Source organism: Lycorma delicatula, chromosome 3, assembly GCF_047948215.1.
Source record: "Lycorma delicatula isolate Av1 chromosome 3, ASM4794821v1, whole genome shotgun sequence".
NCBI classification, from domain to species: domain Eukaryota; kingdom Metazoa; phylum Arthropoda; class Insecta; order Hemiptera; family Fulgoridae; genus Lycorma; species Lycorma delicatula.
In genome coordinates, this window is record NC_134457.1 from 190,413,811 (window position 1) to 190,434,698 (window position 20,888).

General features: G+C 32.3%; 1 protein-coding gene across 3 annotated transcripts; it reads right to left on the reverse strand.

Annotated features, from left to right (window-relative positions):
* Nucleotides 1-132: 132 nt before the first annotated feature.
* LOC142322304 (uncharacterized) lies at nt 133-20,789 on the reverse strand. Of its 3 annotated transcripts, none has more exons than XM_075361232.1 (5): nt 20,550-20,789; nt 19,758-19,861; nt 11,667-11,839; nt 4,345-4,468; nt 133-644 (listed from the first exon to the last, which is right to left on the reverse strand). In XM_075361232.1, the coding sequence occupies exons 1-5, from the start codon at nt 20,635-20,637 to the stop codon at nt 591-593; spliced, it is 543 nt and encodes a 180-aa protein (XP_075217347.1). In that variant the 5' UTR covers nt 20,638-20,789; the 3' UTR covers nt 133-590. The 3 variants fall into 3 exon arrangements, with proteins under 3 accessions (XP_075217347.1, XP_075217346.1, XP_075217345.1); XM_075361231.1 differs by lacking the exon at nt 133-644 and adding an exon at nt 2,496-3,408; XM_075361230.1 differs by lacking the exon at nt 133-644 and adding an exon at nt 2,496-3,420.
* Nucleotides 20,790-20,888: the final 99 nt, after the last annotated feature.

A 20,888-nucleotide genomic window follows, 5' to 3' on the forward strand; every position in this document is an offset into this window, starting at 1 on the left:
CTAAGTCTTACAAATTTTTTTACCTAACCACTGAAAGTAGGATAATATATTGAACTCACTACTTTACTTATTCTGGTTAATATTCTTTGTAAGGATGCCTTGAAATTGTGAGGTGATTTGTAAAGAAGTACATTTGTTTACCATCAGTGGGCAGTATAATGAAAACATTCTTTTTTCTTAATTAAAAAACACTGAAGAACAACTTTATTTTAGAATACAAAGATTGTTATATGTGTATTATAATATGCATAAAATGTTAAGTACTCATTTTTCTCTCTTGATACCAGAAAACGAGGCAATATTTTAATTCTTACTTGAATTAACAATACCACAGTATTAACTGGGATGAAACTAGCGTGCCCCTTATTGTCAGACAGGTGCCAAAATATTGTGAGTTAACTTGAAACCAGCTGGTTTCACAGCAGGTGGCATGTCAGCAGCAATGGGACCAAATTGGTCTCAAAAGCAATATGTTAATATTACACAATTACAAATAAAATATAAATATCTTTCAAATATTGTTTTCTAATTACTTTCTTTTTAGGCTATCATGATAAGAGACCAATTTCATAAGATAATCATCCTCTGCCTCATTTATAAATTCCTTTGCCCTTAACTAATGGTCCAGAATAATATTGCAGCAACTGAAAAAAATATCAATTTTGTGCATAGCAAGATACCTGAAGGAAACTAGAGACTTATAACAAAAAAAAAAATCAATATCTGTAACAAAATGCCAATAATTTGAAGGTCCCAGTAATAAACAAACCTCAGTCTACACTTTTACAGTTATTTCTGTACTATACTGATCTACTGATACAAATTTTGTTTTTGAGATTATTACTCATCCTGAATTACTAATGCTGTAATGTATTAATTCATCTGCATAATATTAATATACCATATGAAGGAAGGAGAGTTTTGTATATTCATTATGAAACAGGCTATTGTTTTCTGTTAGAGAATCAATTATATTTAAAATGTCATTGGATTTGATGCTGTTAACAGCAATTTTGACTAGGAGAATGGAAGAAATATTAGAAGACCAATTAGGTTTCAGGAAAAGTATAAGGACAAGGTAAGCAATTTTAGGACTCAGATTAATAATAGAAGGAAGATTAAAGAAAAACAAACCAACATACTCGGCATGTATAAACTTAGAAAAGGTATTTGATAACATAGACTGGAATAAAATGCTCAGCATTTTAACAAATTTAGGTTTCAAGTATAGAGATAGAACAGTTGTTAACATTTACAGGAACCAAATTGTAACAGTAATATTGAAGAACATAAAGAAGCTGTAATAATTTTAATCTTTACATAGAACTAGCAGTTAATGATGTTAAAGACAATTTAAATCCGAAGTAACAGTGCAAGATGAAAAGATAAAGATGCTACAATTGCTGATATAATTCTAGCTGAGTAAAAAAGATTTAGAAGAAACAATGAATGGCATGGATGAAGTTCTGTGCAAGAACTACTGCACAAACAAGAGTAATGAAATTTAGTAGAAATAATTTAGATGGACCACTGAATATAAAAGATTACAGAGGTAGAAGAATTTTGTTTGGGAAGTAGAATTACTCAAGGTGGATGAAGCAAGAGCAATGTAAAATGTCAAATAGCACAGGTGAAATGAGGTTTCACTCAGAAATATATTTTGCTTATATCAAAAATTAATTTAAATGTTAGGAAAATCTTTTTGAAAGTATATGTTTGGAGTGTAGCTTTATATGGAAGTGAAACTTGGACGATCAGAGAACCTGAGAAGAAAAGATTAGAAGCATTTGAAATGTGGTGCTATAGGAGAATGTTAAAAATCAGATGGTCAGATAAAGTGTCAAATGAAGAGGTGTTGCGGCAAATAGATGAAGAAAGAAGCACTTGGAAAAATATAGTTAAAAGAAGAGACAGAATTATAGGCCACATATTAAGGCATCCTGGAATAGTCGCTTTAATATTAGAGGGACAGGTAGAAGGAAAAAATTGTGCAGGCAGGCAACAAAATATGTAAAACAAATTGTTAGGGATGTAGGGAGTACACCGAAATGAAATGACTGACACTAGTAGGGAATCTTGTAGAGCTGATCAAATCAATAAAATGATTAAAGACAAAAAAATTTTTAAACATGTTGAACTGATTTTATATAGACTTTTTTTACAGACTTGAAGCATTTCTGATGGAGTGGTAAGAGTAAAATGAAATCTCTAAACGATTTTTAAATGAATATTTACCTTACTGTAACAGGTGGATTTCAAATACAGTTAAAAAAATATAATTATCTGGGTTGGCTTCTTAATTTTCTGGCAGTAAAGGAAATTATATCTATATATTTTTAAATATTGGAAAAAAGTTAGTTTTACACAATGATAATGTTAAACTTTTTTTTTTTAATGAATAAATTAAAATAATTCTAGATAAAAAATAATGTACAAATTTAATTCATCACATTACAAAATGAATAGGATATTACAATATAATAATATACAAGGAAATTAAACTAGTAAGTAATACAAAGGTAAAAGTTGTTAGAGCAAAAACAAATAAATTTTTGCCCAATATTTAGGTAAAGAAGCAGGAAGAGGAATGATTTAAATGATTTGTCACGTAGAAGACCTGCAGAGGTACGAAAGATTTTCCTTTGTAGTTGTAGACATATTTAAAAGTTAAATACTATAAAAGGGATAAAAAATTATTTATATAAAAATATGTCCCCACAATTTCCAAATCAGAAGCAGTAGTATGATAAAGAACCTTTAGAAGGTCATTCCCTAGCTTTCCAATTATCATTTTATACTTTTATGAAGGTGAGGCAGTAGCTCCCAGTGTTATCTGTGATTTAATGAGTAATGATATTTCTTAAATTGTTCTGCAGCCAGTAAATTCTAACAAAAGAGCTACTACACATTCATTCTAATTAACTTTTTTATGAAATGACAGAAAAAGTAATATGGGCATCAGAGACTTAACTGTTTAGAGCTACATTAAAGACAAATTCTTGCCCTATTAGGGATAACAGAAGTAGAAGATACAGATTGTATGATTCAAAGGATGTGATAAAACATATCTCGTTACAGAATGAAATTAACCAGAACAGATATCCAAAATGGGTCTTCTGAAAAAAGAATTTAGCATGAAAAGAAAAAAAATAGGGATGCTAGATGGTAAGAAATGGGATATAATTTTTATTTAAGTTTTAAAAGCTGATTAACCTTTTTTTCAAGTTCTTTTTTAAGTGCTACTTTTTCGTTGAGGTTACTTTGTGCTAATAATAAATTTGCTGGTAAATCACCATATCCACTGAGCTGTTCTTCTATTTTTTCCAATTTACATGTATTTTCATAAATACTCTCATTTAATTCTTTGATTTCCTTCACAATACCAATCTGATCTTCAGTTTCTGGTGGCTGAAAAAAAAGCTATTACATTAATAATTAAAACACTATGTTTATATTTTATAATTTTGTTCATTTTTTATCATTACCTTCAACTTTTTAGACAGGAAAAAATCAATTACACTCTAAATCAGTATAATATAATGATATTCACTAAATTTCATCAAATTACAAGTCCCTATTACTGTAATGTATGTATTCCTGTATGTAGGAATGTATTTATAGTTATCAATTTCTGGTCTTGTACAATGCTTGCTTAGAAATCTGAAAGTTCATAAAATTTAATGAAAATGTTAGTCTCTGACTAAGTCTACTAAGATTGAATACAATCAGTATAATTTTAAATTTTAATCTTGTATTGTGAAGTACCTGCTGGGTTAATCTAGTGGTTATACTTATCGCAAAATCAGCTGATTTTTGAAGGGAAGAGTTCTAAGATTCGAGACCTTGTAAAGGTGGTTGCTTTTCTATGGATCTGAATGCCTGACTGTGAATACCAGTATTCTTTGATGGTTGGGTTCAATTAACATGTATCAGGAGTGGTTGACCTGAGTCTGTTCCAGATTATATGTTTACCAGTACATTTACACTTGCATTGTACTATGTCAGGCTTGGCAAGTCGGTAGTGGTAATTGCATTTGCCTTACATACACACCCAGACCCCGCAGTAGCTGGAGAGAACAAGAAGTGGTGAAGTATATCTCATGAGTAATGATCACTGCTAAAGCACTTGAAAATAAAAAAGTGGATGAACTGATATCATGATAATGATGTTGCCTGATTTAAATAATTACACCCTACTGCTAGAAAGCAATTTTATATGTTACTCATTAAATTCATCCTATAATTAAAACAAATATACAAGATGCAAATACCACATCAAACAAACTTTTACTAATAAAGAAATATATATATATAAAGTAAAACCATTATAAAAATATTATTTACCTCTGAAGTTCCTCTAAGTTTTTCAGCTTCATTTTCAAGATTTTTTAGGGTGTTTGTTAATTCATGGAAATCACTTAATTTATTTACAGATGAAGTATTAACATCCATTAAATGTTTAAATTCCCTTTAAACAGAAATAATATGTTTAAAAATAAATAGACACACACACACACACACACATTTTGATTAATCTGATCATAGTAGCCACTGTACTTATACTTTCAATTAATAAATACTAAATGCTGGCCTCTGTGGTGCAAGTGACAGCATCTCGGCCTTCATCCGAAGGTCCTAAGTTAGAATCCGGGTCAGGCATGGCATTTTCACACATGCTACAAATCATTCATCTCATCCTCTGAAGCAACACCTAACAATGGTCTTGGCGGTTAAAAAAAAATGCAGAAATTAACAGAACGCACCAATTTCAAGCACATTTCTATCATTATATTACATACATACTATATTATCATCAAACTGTTATTATAAGATTGCTTGAAATGAAATTGAAAGATACATCTGAATTTTTAACCCTTGAAAGAACAAAAAATTGAAGAAAAGTGGGTTGTAGTTAATAATTACATAAGCTTGTAGATTTTAAAATGACCACATAATCAAACTGCATTATGTTCAATAATAAATATATTGTATATAAAAAATAAAAATTAGACTATGCAGTGTTACTATAACTTAAATGCATTATGAGACCTTGCATAGTTTAAATAAATTATGCAATGTTAGATTAATTATAATTGTATATGATTTAAATACTGGTACAGAAATATTGCCGGACTCGGAAGAGTTAAGTTAACAGGTTAAAAATAGCTAGTATATATTTCATATATAAATACAGGGCAAGTACATTGCAGCGAAACTGATGGCAGGTACTACAGAATACCTCTGCTGTCAAAAATTGACTATGAAGATTGTCAGTTGTGGGCTTGGACCATATCAACTCATTGTAAACAAAATGACACTATATTTACAACTGCTTTATCTAAGAAAAGTATGTACTTGCTTTATTATCATTTGGCAATTACAATGATGATTTGTTAATAATGAATACATTTCAGAGATTCAATGTTTTTAATTTCACTTACTCTAAACCATATCCAAATCAACAGGATTTGATTAAAAAACATGTAAATAACATATAAACATGTAAATTAAATACATAGTATTAAATTAAAATGAATAATTTGACATACTTAAGCATTGACGATTCTAACTGGCTTATTTCCATCAGTTTTATTTTTAAACACTAAAACTTGAAATGACCATTTTATTATGAGAAATACACATAGACAAATTTCATTTTATAAGTCAAGTTTTCAATAATAATTATTCGTTTTTCAAATAGTTGAAAAAGAACACTTAATATAATATATTAATTTTCATTACATGAAGAGAGGCTTGGAGTGTTTGTACCCCTTTTGCTGTCGATCAGTATTCAGGCATTCTTTAAGAACAGATTTTGGAGTTTTCAAAACTAATGTTTGGAGAATAACATCTAAATATTACAGAATTAATATTAAGTTTCTTATTATTATTATTACCTAAAAATTTGAAAAGGATCTCATTGATTATCCTTTTATTTTACACTAAAAGGTTCCCAAACTTAATACTCTGAAGTTTAAGTTTTTAAATTTTTTCTGGAAGATATAACACTTTTGAGAAAAAAAAAATGATTTCAGTAATTCATTATTTTAATTGAAGAGATCAAAAGACCTAGAAAACAAACAGTACAGTACAGTACAATATTAAAAGGCCTCTTTGACATCATATATTTTTTATTACCCTGGAGGGAAATTACAATAAAAATTTCAAACTTGACGTTTTAATTTGAGTTAGACTAAGAGGCAAGTTTGAAATCTTATGACACCACTGGATGTCATTGAACTATTAGCTACCTACCTAGGTGTTAAACTTTTTAAATGATTGTTCTTCTGTTTGTTTAAATTTTACGTTTATTTTTATTAACTGAAGGGGCTACTGGGCTCCCAAGACAAGGGAGTTGTCTGAACCTCTTTAACTTGATAATATTATTTTAACCACACTTGATTAATGCTTAACAAATTATTAAAGCCTGTTTAAGATAAGTGATTCTTATACTTAATGAAATTTAGCAATACACTTATGGGTTTTTATGTATAATGGCAATAGTCGCTGGCATTTTATTTTAAATTAAACTGATACCCTTCTACTGATTATCTTTATTTTAAGAAAAAACTTCAATTAAAACTGATTCGATAGTTATCCTAATTTTATCAAGTTGTAACACTACCACACAAATCAAGGAAAGTGCCATTTGATGTTTTAAAATCTACTACTAACAGAGAAACAAGACCTGAATAAAAAAAATGAACGATACTGTTGAATTTAGTGAAGTGGAACTGGAACTTGGTACACCTAAGTAAAACAATAAGGTTGTCTCAAAATCTATGGTTTCCAAGTTGTATATAAACCAAGTGGCATTTGTATCTCAATACCTATAACTATGTCTGTTTTCTGTAAATGTTAATACAGTCAAACCTCTAATTTGAATCTCAAGGGACCAATATTTTTTTTTTTCAATTTAGGGAGTTTTCTATTTAGAGAGGTAAAATAATGAAACTCAAAAATTGTACAGAAAAATTTTATAATTTAATACAAATTTATGTTAATCTATAATAATGTACTACAGTCAGTACTAAATAGCATTAGAAAAGACAAAATGTGTATATTATGCAAAAATTTAAAAAAATCAAATACAGTACAATACCTTTAACTATTTCTTGAAAAAGTGTCTGTAATCTTTTTTGAGTTTTCTTCTGGCAGATTGAAAATCAAGGGAATTTTCAATCTTCAGTAATGCACTAAATACAATATCTACTTCGCTTGAACTTTTGAAAAATGTTGGAAGGTTATTTATTGCGAATTTCGCCATCTTTTGTTGTAATTGTAATTTCTACTTGTTCCATTTCATCTTCTTATTGGAATCCTTATGAATGACTGAATGTGACACAGACGTAATGATATCATCATTGGTTGGAGCGGCACTAACTGCAATATCATCATCAAAGTGTGCGAACAAGGCAAATGAAATTTCATCATACTAATGTTAAAGTTTTTACAGATTACACTACATTCTTCTTCTGAAATTAATTATCTACACATTCATCTTGATTTTTTCCGGATGAAAATCCACATGTTTTGAAACAAATTAACAATTGTATCTGGGCAGACATTACTCCACGCTTTGTCAGCGAAGGAATAAGACTGGATATTAGGCTGCTCATTCACGTATGAGTCTGGCTTGAGAAGAATTTACAACACAGTGCAGCCGGCTCGTGGATCCTAGCTCGGGAGTGACACGAATTTTCATCAGTGTCCTGTTGGCAGCGATGAGTTTTTGTAGGAAATGTATTGCAGCTGCAGTGATAATTTTAAATGAATGTGGCGCACCGACCGGAAAAAATAAAAGGAGTAAAAAGACAGTATGGGTGAAAAAGTGGTTGCTTGAAAGATACAGTTTTACGCACATGAGTTTACTGAGTTTTATTAAATGTGATAGTCCTTTTGATTATAAAAATTGTTTAAGAGTGACAAACAAAAGTTTTAGTTATTTGCTGGAAAAAGTGAGGCCATTAATAACAAAAACAAATACTGTGATGTGGGCCGCTATCCCAACAGAAGCACACCTCGCTGCAACCCTTAAATTTCTAGCAACAGCAATGTCTTTTGAAGCTTTAAAATGATAATTTCACCTCAGGCCTTGGGCCAAATTATTTCTGACACCTGCAAGGCCATCTATATGGCCTTACAACCAGAATATTTAAAGGTAAGGAGCACAAAATATTTAACTTATATCAATAATATTGAAATATTATTATATTTTACATTAATTCTACGTACTATGCTGTAACCTGTAAAAAAGAGTAGCAAAACAATTTAATTATTGATTATTTACATAAAAAAATTGTCGGCATTATGGTCTACTTTTTTTGTTAACTTAGGCTTTAATTACGGTTCTTATTTGAATAATTATTGTACAATACTTACAATATCGTACATTTTCAATGTTTATTAAGTGACTTTTTGTTTGAAAATGAAAGGTTAGATTTAGGATATTTCTAGGGAGCTATTATTTGAAGTAATAAAATAACTAACAAAATACTGCATTATTAATAATTCTTTTATTTTACATTTTCTAAAGTTACAAATGAAAAGAAAAACTAAATAGGAAAATGTATTTCAGATAAAAATTATTTTATTATATTTTATATCGATTAAAGAATTATATTATTATATTTTAATATAAACTATCTCCTGACGGCCGTAATTCGAACTCCATTGGGTGATGGAGTTGGGTTTGAATAAGCGGATGCAGCGTCTACATTTGGAGTTAAATAAGTAGAACTGTAACTGTAATCGTAAATAAAAGTTGATAGCGTCAGTTGATTGTACAAGCTTTTAAATAGAACCTCATTGATAATTTTGTCCACAATGTTCCTCTGAGAAAAAGGCATTCAATGTAGTTTTGCGACATAGGTTTTCCCTAATGAGTTGTATTCATCGTCCTGTTGATTTAAAACAGCTGTTGCTTGTTTTAACAGGTTTTGCCGCTACTTTTCAGCCTCTTTAGCAGCGTTAAGTTTTTTCTTTTTAATGGGTGGAGGCTGTTGAGGTGGAATCACTTCTGACATTCCTTTCTCATTGGGAGACGTCATCGTAATAGTATCGTGGCTTACTTCATCCTGAAATAAATAAAAAAAAGAGTAGGCAAATATGTTTTGTTGTTCATGCTACATTGCAGTGTACATGACATGTGAATAGTTAAAAAATTTATTTAGTAAAGTAATAAGATCCACTAAGCTAGGAGGGACAATAAAGTTATACTGTATATTAATTTCAGTTTTTATGTATTTTCTATTTTATTGCAAAGTGTACTGTAATCAAACAGTCTTTATTTCCAGTTCCCCACCTCTTCTGAAGAATGGGTCAATATTGCGAAGGATTACAAATCTCTGCGGAACTTTCCCAACTGTGGAGGTTCCTTGGACGGAAAACACATAACCATTGTTAAAACTGCGATTGAAGGTTCATTCTACTTTAACTATAAGGGTTATCACTGTATTGTGTTATTAAGACTTGTAGATGCAAATCTGCGATTCATTATGGCTGACGTATGCTGCACTGGGAGGATTTCAAATGGAGAAGTAATCAAAGGAACACTGTTTCACAGAAAAATGAACTAAATGTTCCAAAAAATAATGAAACAGTAGGAAATATGAATTTCGTTTTCATTGCAGATGAAGCTTTTGCATTGACTAAAAACATTTTGAAACCATTTCCGTGCAAATAGCTTACTTACGAAAAAATAATTTTCAATTATAGGTTGTCTCGTGCTAGACGATGTGTAGAAAGTGCATTTGGAGTGCTCGCGGCACGTTTCAGAATTTTCCACACTACTATCAACCTCAAGGCTTTGAAAGTTGATGCCATTGTTATGGCTTGTGTTGTTCTGCATTATTTTTTAAGAAGAATGAATAGAAGGGTGTATATACCAATCTCAATGTTAGACAGAGAAAATGTGAAAGATGGGAGAGCTTTCAGGAAGGAGATTGGCGAAAAGTGCAGCCACACAGGCATTACGATGCACTTCGTAGTGTTTGTACGGTTAAATCACCGACTGAAGCTTCTAAAAATTGATTATGTAACTTACTTTAATGGACCCAGAAAGTTACCTTTTCAAGACCAAATAGTACATAAGAATTAGGCTTTTGATAGAAAATTAATATGTATTTGCAGTTGCAAACCCATTATTAAATTTATTTTCATAAACCAACATACTGTATTTTTATACCATTATTGCACCATATTGTAATAGTGAGGCTTGGTTATATTCATTATGTGCATAAAACCATAACAATAAAATATGTAGTAGTTCTTAAGATAATCAGTTTCAATGTGCTTTTAAAATTTTTGGTTTAGTTTTATTTTTATTATGTGTAATGACAATAATTGTATTTAGTATGAAAATAATAAAATTTAAGAAAATTAAATTAACCTACCTCATTAGATGCTGCAGGAACTGTTGTTTGTTGTTCATCTTCAATAACATCATCAGAATCGTCATAAATAGAGTTGCCTAAACTGCTTTTGCTTTCCCGGGATTGTAAATATTTTCAGCTGAAGCACCACTTCTATTGCAGTTCTGAACCCGGTGTAGCTCCTTTCGAAAAGATGCCCTAATACTCTCCACTTTTTTCTTTACGAAAGGTAACTCAGCATCTGGGATTTTTTCTTTTGTAAATTTAAGAAGCAAATCCCATGCCTTGTGCCTTTTTATTATATTTGAATAATTTCTGGAACGAATTTGCCATAATGCAAAAGCTCACAGTATTTTTCTATAAATTTGGATAGGAATTCTGGGCTCATAAAAGTTTTGTTCATAATGTTGATTTCGTTGGATAAGTCTTTATTGTTCATTGACAATAGAAAAACAAAACACACAAGTCAATAGAAAAATTTAGCACTCACTCAAATGACAGTCTTTACCGAAGGTTCTAGTCGAACTGGATTAAAAATTATTTATTCGGTCTGAGTCTATGCTTGTAATCCCCACTAACTCACAAGCCAATGGCAAGCCGAGCCCCGCTGACGGGTCTGGATGAACACGCCGGGACTGGTATGAGCCACAAGTCTTTGCCATTGTACCCCGAGCCGAGCCAGACTCGCACATGAATGGGCGGCCTTACTCATCATACGGTGGCACCATCCACATAGTTTTGTTATAGACTACTACAACGACAGAAATAAACAAGTCAGAAGTTGATTAACATTAGGCATACAGTACCAGATAAAATTCACAATCCACACTAATGATTGCTATACACTATTAAACTGAATTTATTGCTATCTATGCTTCTTTAGAAATCATGTTTAGTAAGTAAATTAATTATTTTTTTTAAATGTTTAAAAAAATTTTTCATCAAAGAAATAAGTATATCAAGTCCTTGAAGTTTTTGAATAAAGGAGGTGATTTAATTTGACTTAAAGAGGATTTTTCAAGGGGACATTAGATTTAGGGAGGTTTGACTGTTAAATATTACTTTACAAGCAATTTAAACATTTTTTTTATATATCACACAGCATAAGGATTGACGAGTATAAATCTTGATGACATTTAAAAATTTCCGAGTAAAAAAATAAAATTATGATGAATATATACTGCCTTAAGATGCCCCCTTGTAGAATGAATTATCATGTCTTTTAAACATAACAAAGAATTTAAAGTAGTTTTTTGATGCAGTTATTGTACTTAGCAGAGAAAGTAATTATACCTATCTAAGACTGAGTTGCATTCTTCAAGTTGTTTGATTTGGTCTTGTAATTTAACAATATTCCTAGAAATATCATTTTGTATTCTTTTCTCATTCATAAATTGAAAAACCATATCAGCTGCATTTGGCAGTAAGCTGGAATCTGACAGCAATGATTCTGTTGTATTGTTTTCCTATAAAAGAAAAATTAACAAAAACTAAAAACCCAAAAAAAGTAAATGTATGGTAAATTTTTGCAGAAATATGTAATTTATATTATATTTAAGCAATTTTATGAAATTGGAGAGAAATCACGCTTAGAATGTAATTAATTATGTTAGGTGATTAAAAATAAAATGTTAATTTAATGAAACTGTAGGCAAGATTGAATCAAAACAGAAAATAAATTTTATAAAGTAAATTTAGGATGTGAGATTTAGAATTTTATCGAGATTTTTTTAATTTTTGGTACTAAATAGTCATACTAGATACAATGTACTTAATAAACACTACAAGGAAATTCAATGCGAGAGGAAGCCTGAAAAACAAAAATTCTTTTTCACATTAAGCCAGCACATTTATAATTGGGGTTATACTAGAGGTCTTCCACATTCCAAATTAAAATGGTAGATTTGTACAGTTCATATATATAGAAAGACTATCCAATAAATATCTCATAATAATGGCCAGTTTCGTTTAAAAAAAAAAAAAAGTTACAGTGAATTGATGTTTTCTTGTATTTTTAATTATTACTGCCACGCTGTTCCTCTACTTTATTTAAAATTACTAATTACTTCTAAAAAATAATAAATTAATTTCAACTTTCTAAATATCTGGAATGTATGGAAATATCTAAATATTTGGAATTTTAAAAATTCCGTGTTAAAAGTAGTTTTGAGAATTTAGGCAATCTGAAACATGTCAACTGCAAATGTTGAAGTGACAATGCTAGAAAGGAAAAAAATAACACTGAAATCAATTATGATAATCCTGGCAGAAATATGAAATATTGTGAAAATCTGGAATAGGTCAATATATATGTATTTTTTTTTTGAGCTACGCAGTTCTTCTTGACATATGTTGGCTGGTAGTGTTATTGTGAGTAGCATTTTAAACAGTGGTTAGCAAACCCATGTGGATACATTGTTTTATCAAATTCATTTCCCCGATGGGGAGTCTTATTCTTTAAGACTTTGGGGGTTGGCATCCCCACAGGGGCCTAGCCTCTGCAGCTTTTCTTCCTGGTACACACTGGGCTGCAGAACACTTTACACTATACACATATACTACACCAAGAACACTACATAAATTACAACATACACACTTACACAACATCCTACACTGATATTTCTTACATTTACACTCTGTGGTGTTGCGACATCTTACAAAATGGAACCATAACCCAAGGTGTGAACTATTCGTGCCGATGGGTGAATGGCTCTACATAGAGTCTCGAACGATTTTCTCTGGGCACCAGCGTGAACCCACTTGTATTTAGCTCTAGTTCCAATACACGTGCACTCTGCTGGAGTGGTCTGTTTTTTCGCTGGTACTAGTTGGACCAAATAATAAATACTACGATGGTTGGTGGTCCATCTGAAAAAAAATCCATCAAACCTAGTCTTGTGAAGAAAACTCGGTCAGCTTTGTCTGACAAGGATAAAAGTCATACTAAAGAGAACCGCAAATCATTAGACTTGAATTCTAATAATATTAGATTCGTTGTCCGAAATAGTCAGGAAGGTGGCTCCCTCCAAACGGTTTCACCTTTCTTAATAAACAAAACTATAACAGGTGCAAGTGGTTCGCCGAAGAACATCAGAAAATTATGTGACGGATTGATTTTGACTGAAACATTCAATGATGAACAGAGTCGATCTATCTTACGTCTCCGTAATATGGGCAGTATAAAAATAAGTGCGGAATGCCACAAAACCCTAAATACAAGTCATGGGGTAATTTTTTGTCGAGACCTTATGGATATAGAGGTGATTGAAATAGCTGATGAGCTTCATGATCAAGACATAGAAGTGAAGCGTATAATGAAAAGGCAAAGCGGAATAGAAGAACCACAACACCTTCTCTTATACTGACGTTCAACCTTCCAGTCCCACTGGAAAAAATAAAAATTGGTTATCTTTCAGTTAAGTATGACCTTTCATTCCCAACCTACGACAATGTTTCAAATGTCAAGGGTATGGTCACACTACAATATCTTGCTCAAAAACAGAGGTCTGTGGTAGATGTGCTAAAGAAGGCCACAATGATACTAACTGCCAAGAAGATGAAAAATGTGCTAATTGCAGTGGTTTGCATACAGCTTGCTTCTGAGATTGCCCGATGTTTAAGGAAGAAAAGGCAATTCTCAGAATCTCTACTGAGCAGAAACTATCTTTTCCGGCAGCATGCAAAGAAAATAAAAAAACTATTAACGCAAGGAACCTGGTTAAACCAGACGTATCTTTTCCTGCTGCTGCATCACAACAAGCTCTTACAAATTTAAGCAATCAGCCATGCGGATCCTGCAGTGAGGTAATAAAACTTGTTCAGATGTTATATGATCAATTTGCATCACTAACAGCCACTATTTCAGAGCTGACAAAGATTAACAAAAAGTCTTTCGTCGCAGTGAGTGAATCCTACAGTGCGATTCCTATGAAAGTTCCTGTTCCCAAAGTTTTACTGGTATGGGCAGGGATTATCACAGCTAGTAGTAAGCCCCTAATAAGCTCCCCATTAAGGGAACCCACATAACCACCCCCTCTGGGATGTCATCTGTAGCACCCCATTCTAATAAATCTCCTCCACCACCACCACCTCATATACTGGAGGATATGGTTGAAGAACCACCCTGCCCCAGGGCATTGGAGTTCTTTCAAATAAAAAATACAAAAAAGAAAAACCGAATTAAGTACAACTAATTAATTATACTTTCCTGAATTTATTTTTCTATACCTATGAACATTATTCAGTGGAACGTTAGAGGTCTTCAGTCCCACACTGAAGATGTTAGAGTGTTGATGCGTGCACATGAACCACTAATAATGTGCTTCCAAGAAACGCATCTACATCTACTACAGCAAGATGCGATAACACTCAGAGGCTATGTCTGTGAGAGATACAACTGTCTTGTAGATAGTAGGGAAAGTGGTGGTATTGCTATTTTCATGCGGAATGAGGAGTTGGCTACAAGGCTACAACTGACTACCTTTATTCCTGCTGTTGCTGTAAAAGTCTCAGTTCCCTTTAAGTTGCGTATCTACAATTTGTATCTCTTGCCAATCTCTGAGTTCAATACTCAAGAAATATCAAATCTCCTCACACAAATCCCATTGCATTCATTAATAGTAGGAGACTTCAATGCCCACCAAATTTCCTGGGGATCATTTTTCTGCTCCTCTTGAGGAAATATGATAAACAGAATGAGACAAGATTTGGACCTTTGTCTACTGAATGATGGGTCATACACATTTATGTCTTTATCTTCCAGTACACTGTCAAACATCGACCTCTGCGTATGCTCAGAGAGTTTACTTCCTTGTTTTAATTAGTCTGTTTGTGATGAATTTTATGGGAGTGACCACAAGCCAATTATTATAACCACTGGTGTTGGCCGCGAGGTGGAAAAAAGGCCACGGAGATGGATTGTTGAAAAGGCGGATTGGAACGGTTATCATAAATCCTTCCCATCACAGTATGATGACAGCGCAGACATCTTTGATCAACTCTTTTACATCCATGTTACTTGAGAATGGTAATAGATATATTCTACAAACATCCAGTAAACCTAAACGTCCTTCCATTCCTTGGTGGAATGATGATTGCAAAAACGCCATTAGGAATCGATGGCAGGCACTATGCAAATTTAACCGCCGACCAACAACTGAACTTCTAAATTTATATCGTAGAGCTAGAGCGTTATGTCGAATATTCTTGGATGCTAAGAGGAAGTCTTGGACGAAATGCTTAAATATGTGACGCACTACACCTATGTCTGCTGTGTGGAAAAAGATCCATACAATCTGCATATCAGCAAAACAATACATTCTCAGGCTCATTCATGAAGGAGAACTCCTTACATTACCTACTACAGTGGCAAATATTTTGGCAATTATTTCTGTTTGGTGTCCCATAACTCATCATACAATAATGAATTTCAGAGGTACAAATTGCAGATGGAAGCAGTATCATTAAACGTTGGTGATTCGGTCAGTGAATTAAACACCTCATTTTCATTCAACGAGTTGCCACGTGCACTTAAGAACTCTCGTAACATCTCGCCTAGACCTGACAACATTTGTATGCTATCACACCTTCCTAATTCGGCGCTACAACACTTTATGTATTTATAATAGCCTATTCTCCTCACAAGTGTTCCCTTCGGTCTGGTCAGAATCCATTGTCATACCAATACTTAAACCTGGTAAAGACAAAGCAAACCCCTCAAGCTACCGCCCTATCTCTTTAACAAGTGTTTTATGTAAAATAATGGAAAGAATGGTAAACCGCAAGCTCACGTGGTACCTAGAAAGCCATGGCCTTTTATGTCTAGAACGATGTGGTTTCCACCAAGGACGTTCTTCCACTGACCATTTAGTGTCACTGGAAGCAGCCATCCAAAACGCTTTCCTATTTCATCAGTGCCTCATCACTGTTTTCTTTGATATCAAGAAGGCTTATACCACGTCACTGGTGACGTGGTATTCTTAACAACTTTAAAGAGTGGGGAGTCAAGGGCTCTCCATGTTCATATTGGAGATTCCTTCGAGTAGCATCACTTTGGAGAACAGAGTGCCTCAAGGAAGTGTATTAGTACCACCTTGTTCGCTGTAGCCATCAACTGTATTACTGCATGTGTGCAACCACCTGTTTCAATTTCATAGTTTGTTGATGATTTTGCAGTAATAAACATGATGTATATCACATCATTTAAACATTCACAGCAGAAAGGCTATTGCAGAACACAATGTCTCGTCTTAGTTGGTCTAAGGTTACCGGCTTCACCTTTTCATCTGAAAAAACAAAATGTGTAGTCTTTTCTCGACTGCGGGACCCTTTTATACCACAAATCTTTCTAAATGAAGAGGAAATTGCTATTTCTCATGGTATTAAGTTTTTAGGTTTGTTTTTTAATAACCGTCTTACGTGGGTCAATCACATCAAACAATTAAAAACAAAATGTTCCAAACTACTAGATATGCTGCGAGATCTTAGCAACACCAACTGGGGAGCTGACATGTCTTGTATGTTGCGATTCTATTATTCCTTACTTCGTTCCCACTTAGATTATGGTTGTATCGCCTATTCTTCAGTGTGTAATAACACGCTGAAGATGTTAGATGCTGTACACCATGCTTTTCTCCATCTTGCTACAGGTGCTTTTAGATCAGGCCCTGTCACTAGCATACTTGTGGAGTGTGGTGAACCATCTCTTTGGGATGGACATGACCAACTTCTAGCATCTTACTTTGCCTGTGTTAAAGGGCAACCGAACCACCCAGCTTTTACAGCAGTTGTTGGAAATCCTAGTTTACAGAGATATGAAGATCATCCACATGATACTGCGCCTATGGGTGTATGTACTCTGTGGTTACTACATCATTTAAACGTGGACATACCTTCTATTTTTCCAACGTATCACTGTTCATATCCACTGTTGGAGAATCAACCTTATAAATTTTATTTTTGATCTTACCACATATAACAAACAAGCAACACCACCTATTGCTTTTCAGCAAAGTTTTCACCATATTCTCTCCAAAATAAACCCGGACGTAATAGTATACACAGATGGCTCAAAACAGAATGATACAGTTGGAAGTGCATTTTCTCTTAATAGCAGAATCTACATGTTTGGTCTGCCTAATACTGCTGAATTGTACTGCCTTACTGCTGAATTGTACGCTATTAATAAGGCATTGAATATCGTTAACCCAAAATACTGTCATATCCTTACTTGTAGCTACTCGTATAGTGCACTCCAAGCTTTACAAGATTTTTACTCTAGACATCCATTGGTCACAGAAATCTATAATGCAATCGCTGAGTTGAATCATTGCAACACGGAAGTGACTTTCTGTTGGATTCCTAGCTATGTGGGAATTCCAGGTAACGAAAGTGCGGATTCCGCTGCTAAAGAGGTTTGTAATCAACCTCCTTTCACCACTCGTGCTGCTACTTCAGAATTTATTAATTATGTAAAACAGTCTCTTCGAGCAAAGTGGCAAGGTGATTGGACGGCCACTGTTGATAACAAATTGCGGCACATTAAAGATTCTGTGTTGCCTTGGGTCTCCTCATGCAGAAAAATTCATTGTGAGGAAGTGGTCCTCTGTTGATTGCGATTAGGCCATGAGTCACACACGAGTACCTGATGTCAGCAGGTCATGCACCACTATGCGCATGATGCAATTGCCGCGTGATCGTGCACCACATTCTTGTGGACTGCATTCATTATGCGTGCGGCTTTGCGTAGTAAATTTAAATTGCCCAGAAATATCCATCAATTTTTGGGCAATGACAACAAAGTTTTAGACCGGATGTTTCTATTTTTGCATCGTGCTGGTCTTATATCTAAAATGTGAAATTGTGGTGTATAGTTTTGTTTTTGGTAAAGTTTATAGTGCGTTTTATTTTTAATTTTTATTTTTCTGTGTTTTTTTTTTTTTTATTCTCTTATCCGAAAAGGGGCCCTTTCCTTTATACTCCTCTTGGATATTGTGAAATTTTATCCTATTTTAAAATTCTGATTTTGATATTAGTTATAAGTCTTTTGTGATATTAGTTTTAAGTTTTATTTCATTTTTAATATTTTAGTTTTACATTAGGTATATTTTTTGTTAGTTATATTTTAGTTTAGTTATAGGTTTTTAAATTAATTATAGATCTTAGTCATTTTGTTATCCGAGTTGGGGCCCTTTACACCCCGTCTCGGAATTTGCAAAGTTTTATTTTTAGTTGAATTTTATATATTTTTATTTGATGATATTACGCTTATTGTAATTCTTCATGAAAGTTGAATTCCAGGCGATGATAACATGAAATTGTTTTTTGCCCCCCAAAAAAATTCATTTGTGTAGCCTTTGTATAAGAGTATGAAGTTACCAATATAGCAGTGCCTGTGTAATACTTACCATTACATGAAATAAGTCAAATGAAATTACTCATGAATTTAATTAACAACATACTTGAATAAGAAATTTAAAAATGCAATAAATCTGACAAAATTTCATGATTTACAATACTAAGAGGAAATAAATAAATACAGTTTTGGAAAAATCTATTAGCATATTTCCTGGTTGTAATAAACCAATTTTAAGGAAATGTAACGTCATTTTGTCATGCTAATCTTGAAAACCTTTAACTAATTATTTAAAAATTTTCAGAATGGTAAGGTTTTTAAAACAATATATAAATAATTAATTTTAGTAAATTAAAATTAGAATAATTACTTTACTCCTATGAAAAAATTGTTCCACTTTATCTATAAAATTTATACTTCAAACCTTACTTCTGATCTAGTTTGGATGCATAATTTTTTTAAAACTTTTATGAATTCAAAATGCCATTACCCAAACAAAAAAATTAAAATTCCATCCACCATTGGTTTTTTTTTTAACCTCCGGGTCCACCGTTAGGTATTGCTTCAGAGGATGAGATGAATGATTAGTAGCATGTGTAAAAATGCCATGCCTAACCAGGAATCAGAGGTCCTAGGTTCGAATCCCAGTCAGGCATGGTATTTTCACGCACGCTACAAATCTATTAGCATATTTCCTAATGGTGGACCTGGAGGTTAAAAAAAAAGTTGGATGGAATTTTAATTTTTATCCAGTATTGTTTAATTTCAGTATACTACTGGTTGTGAATTTCGTTGTGGAAAATGTATGTATTTCTTTCTTCAGCTTTAAAATTACAAATTATTTATTATACTTCTCAATTTGATACATTTTTGGTTAATTAATTTTTAATTAAGTTAAAATTTCTATAGTAATAATGGGCAATCCAACTGCTTTGCAATATATAAAAATATTATTTATTTTAACCACAACTGGATATTCTGATAATGATAAAATACAATCAACACAAACATGAGTAGTTTCAAATACTCACCTGAGCAGCTGAAATAGTTTCATCAAGTTTTGTTTGTTTTGCAATTTTTGTCAAATCTTCTGAAGAAATACCCAGTTTTTCAAGCTTATTCATATTTTTTTTGGCTGTAACAGTAAAAAAAAAAACCTTTAGATTCATCCTTTAGTCATACTAAATTATTATTTTTACTGTATCAACAAAAATAGTTAAAATACACTACCAATATTAACAGATAATTAAAAAAAAATTAATAACATTGATACTCTAAATTTTTGATAGAATGGGTCAAGACAGAAGAAAATGCAAACCTAGCTGTGTGGAAAGTCATGATATTGATGATTAGCTTGTCAATTCAACAAAGTTTTTTTTGTTCTGCTTCCAGCCTTCAATTTCTACTCATTAACTGTATACATCTTTCATAAATTTAAACATTAAAAATTACTATCTATACCTCACAGTAGGTTAATTTTACTATTTAAAAAAAAAATTACAATCTTTTTTTCTAATTTAAGAAACAATTTAAGTTTAAAAAAGTCTAATGTACGGATATACAAGTTACAGTAAGTTAATAACCTGTAATGCATTGAAATATGGGTAACTATTTACATTATCATAAAAGAAATTAACACCCAATGAATTTAAATGTAGTCCAATGAAATAGCCATGATCTTATATCAGGTCAAACTGGCAAAGAAAATGCTGGTTTAAAATATCGTAATTTAATACGTTCAGATATAATTTTAATAATGATGTGTTGGGTTGCAACTAATTTATGGACTTAAAATTACTGAAAATAAATTATCGAATGTTTACCTGCAGTCGCAAATTCCATGGTAATTTCATTAACAAAACTCAGTAACACTTCAACTTCCTTACTTAAATCGCTTCCAGGTTGATTCATATTTACAGGAGAATGTTTAATAGATCGTTAATAATATCGAAGGCCAACTGAAAAAGCAAAATTATTTTCGAAAGTGAATTCAACACAATAATCTCATAACCAAACACAGTTTTATTACAACCGTGTTGGCGGGAAACAACCGACTTCGTAAAATAAAGTAGCTGTTGCCAACTATTATCAACTGTTGAAGTGTTGTAAGTCAGTTGAGCAGCTGGTTTTCAATTTGTGTGTTGTTAATGCTATCTGAAATA

Coding starts and splice junctions, on each gene's coding strand:
- LOC142322304 (XM_075361230.1), bottom strand. CDS start 20,637: ATGAATCAACCTGGAAGCGATTTAAGTAAGGAAGTTGAAGTGTTACTG. Junction 11,840..19,757: donor AAACTATTTCAGCTGCTCAG/GTGAGTATTTGA, acceptor TTTCTTTTATAG/GAAAACAATACAACAGAATC. Junction 3,421..4,344: donor AACTTAGAGGAACTTCAGAG/GTAAATAATATT, acceptor TTAATGTAATAG/CTTTTTTTTCAGCCACCAGA.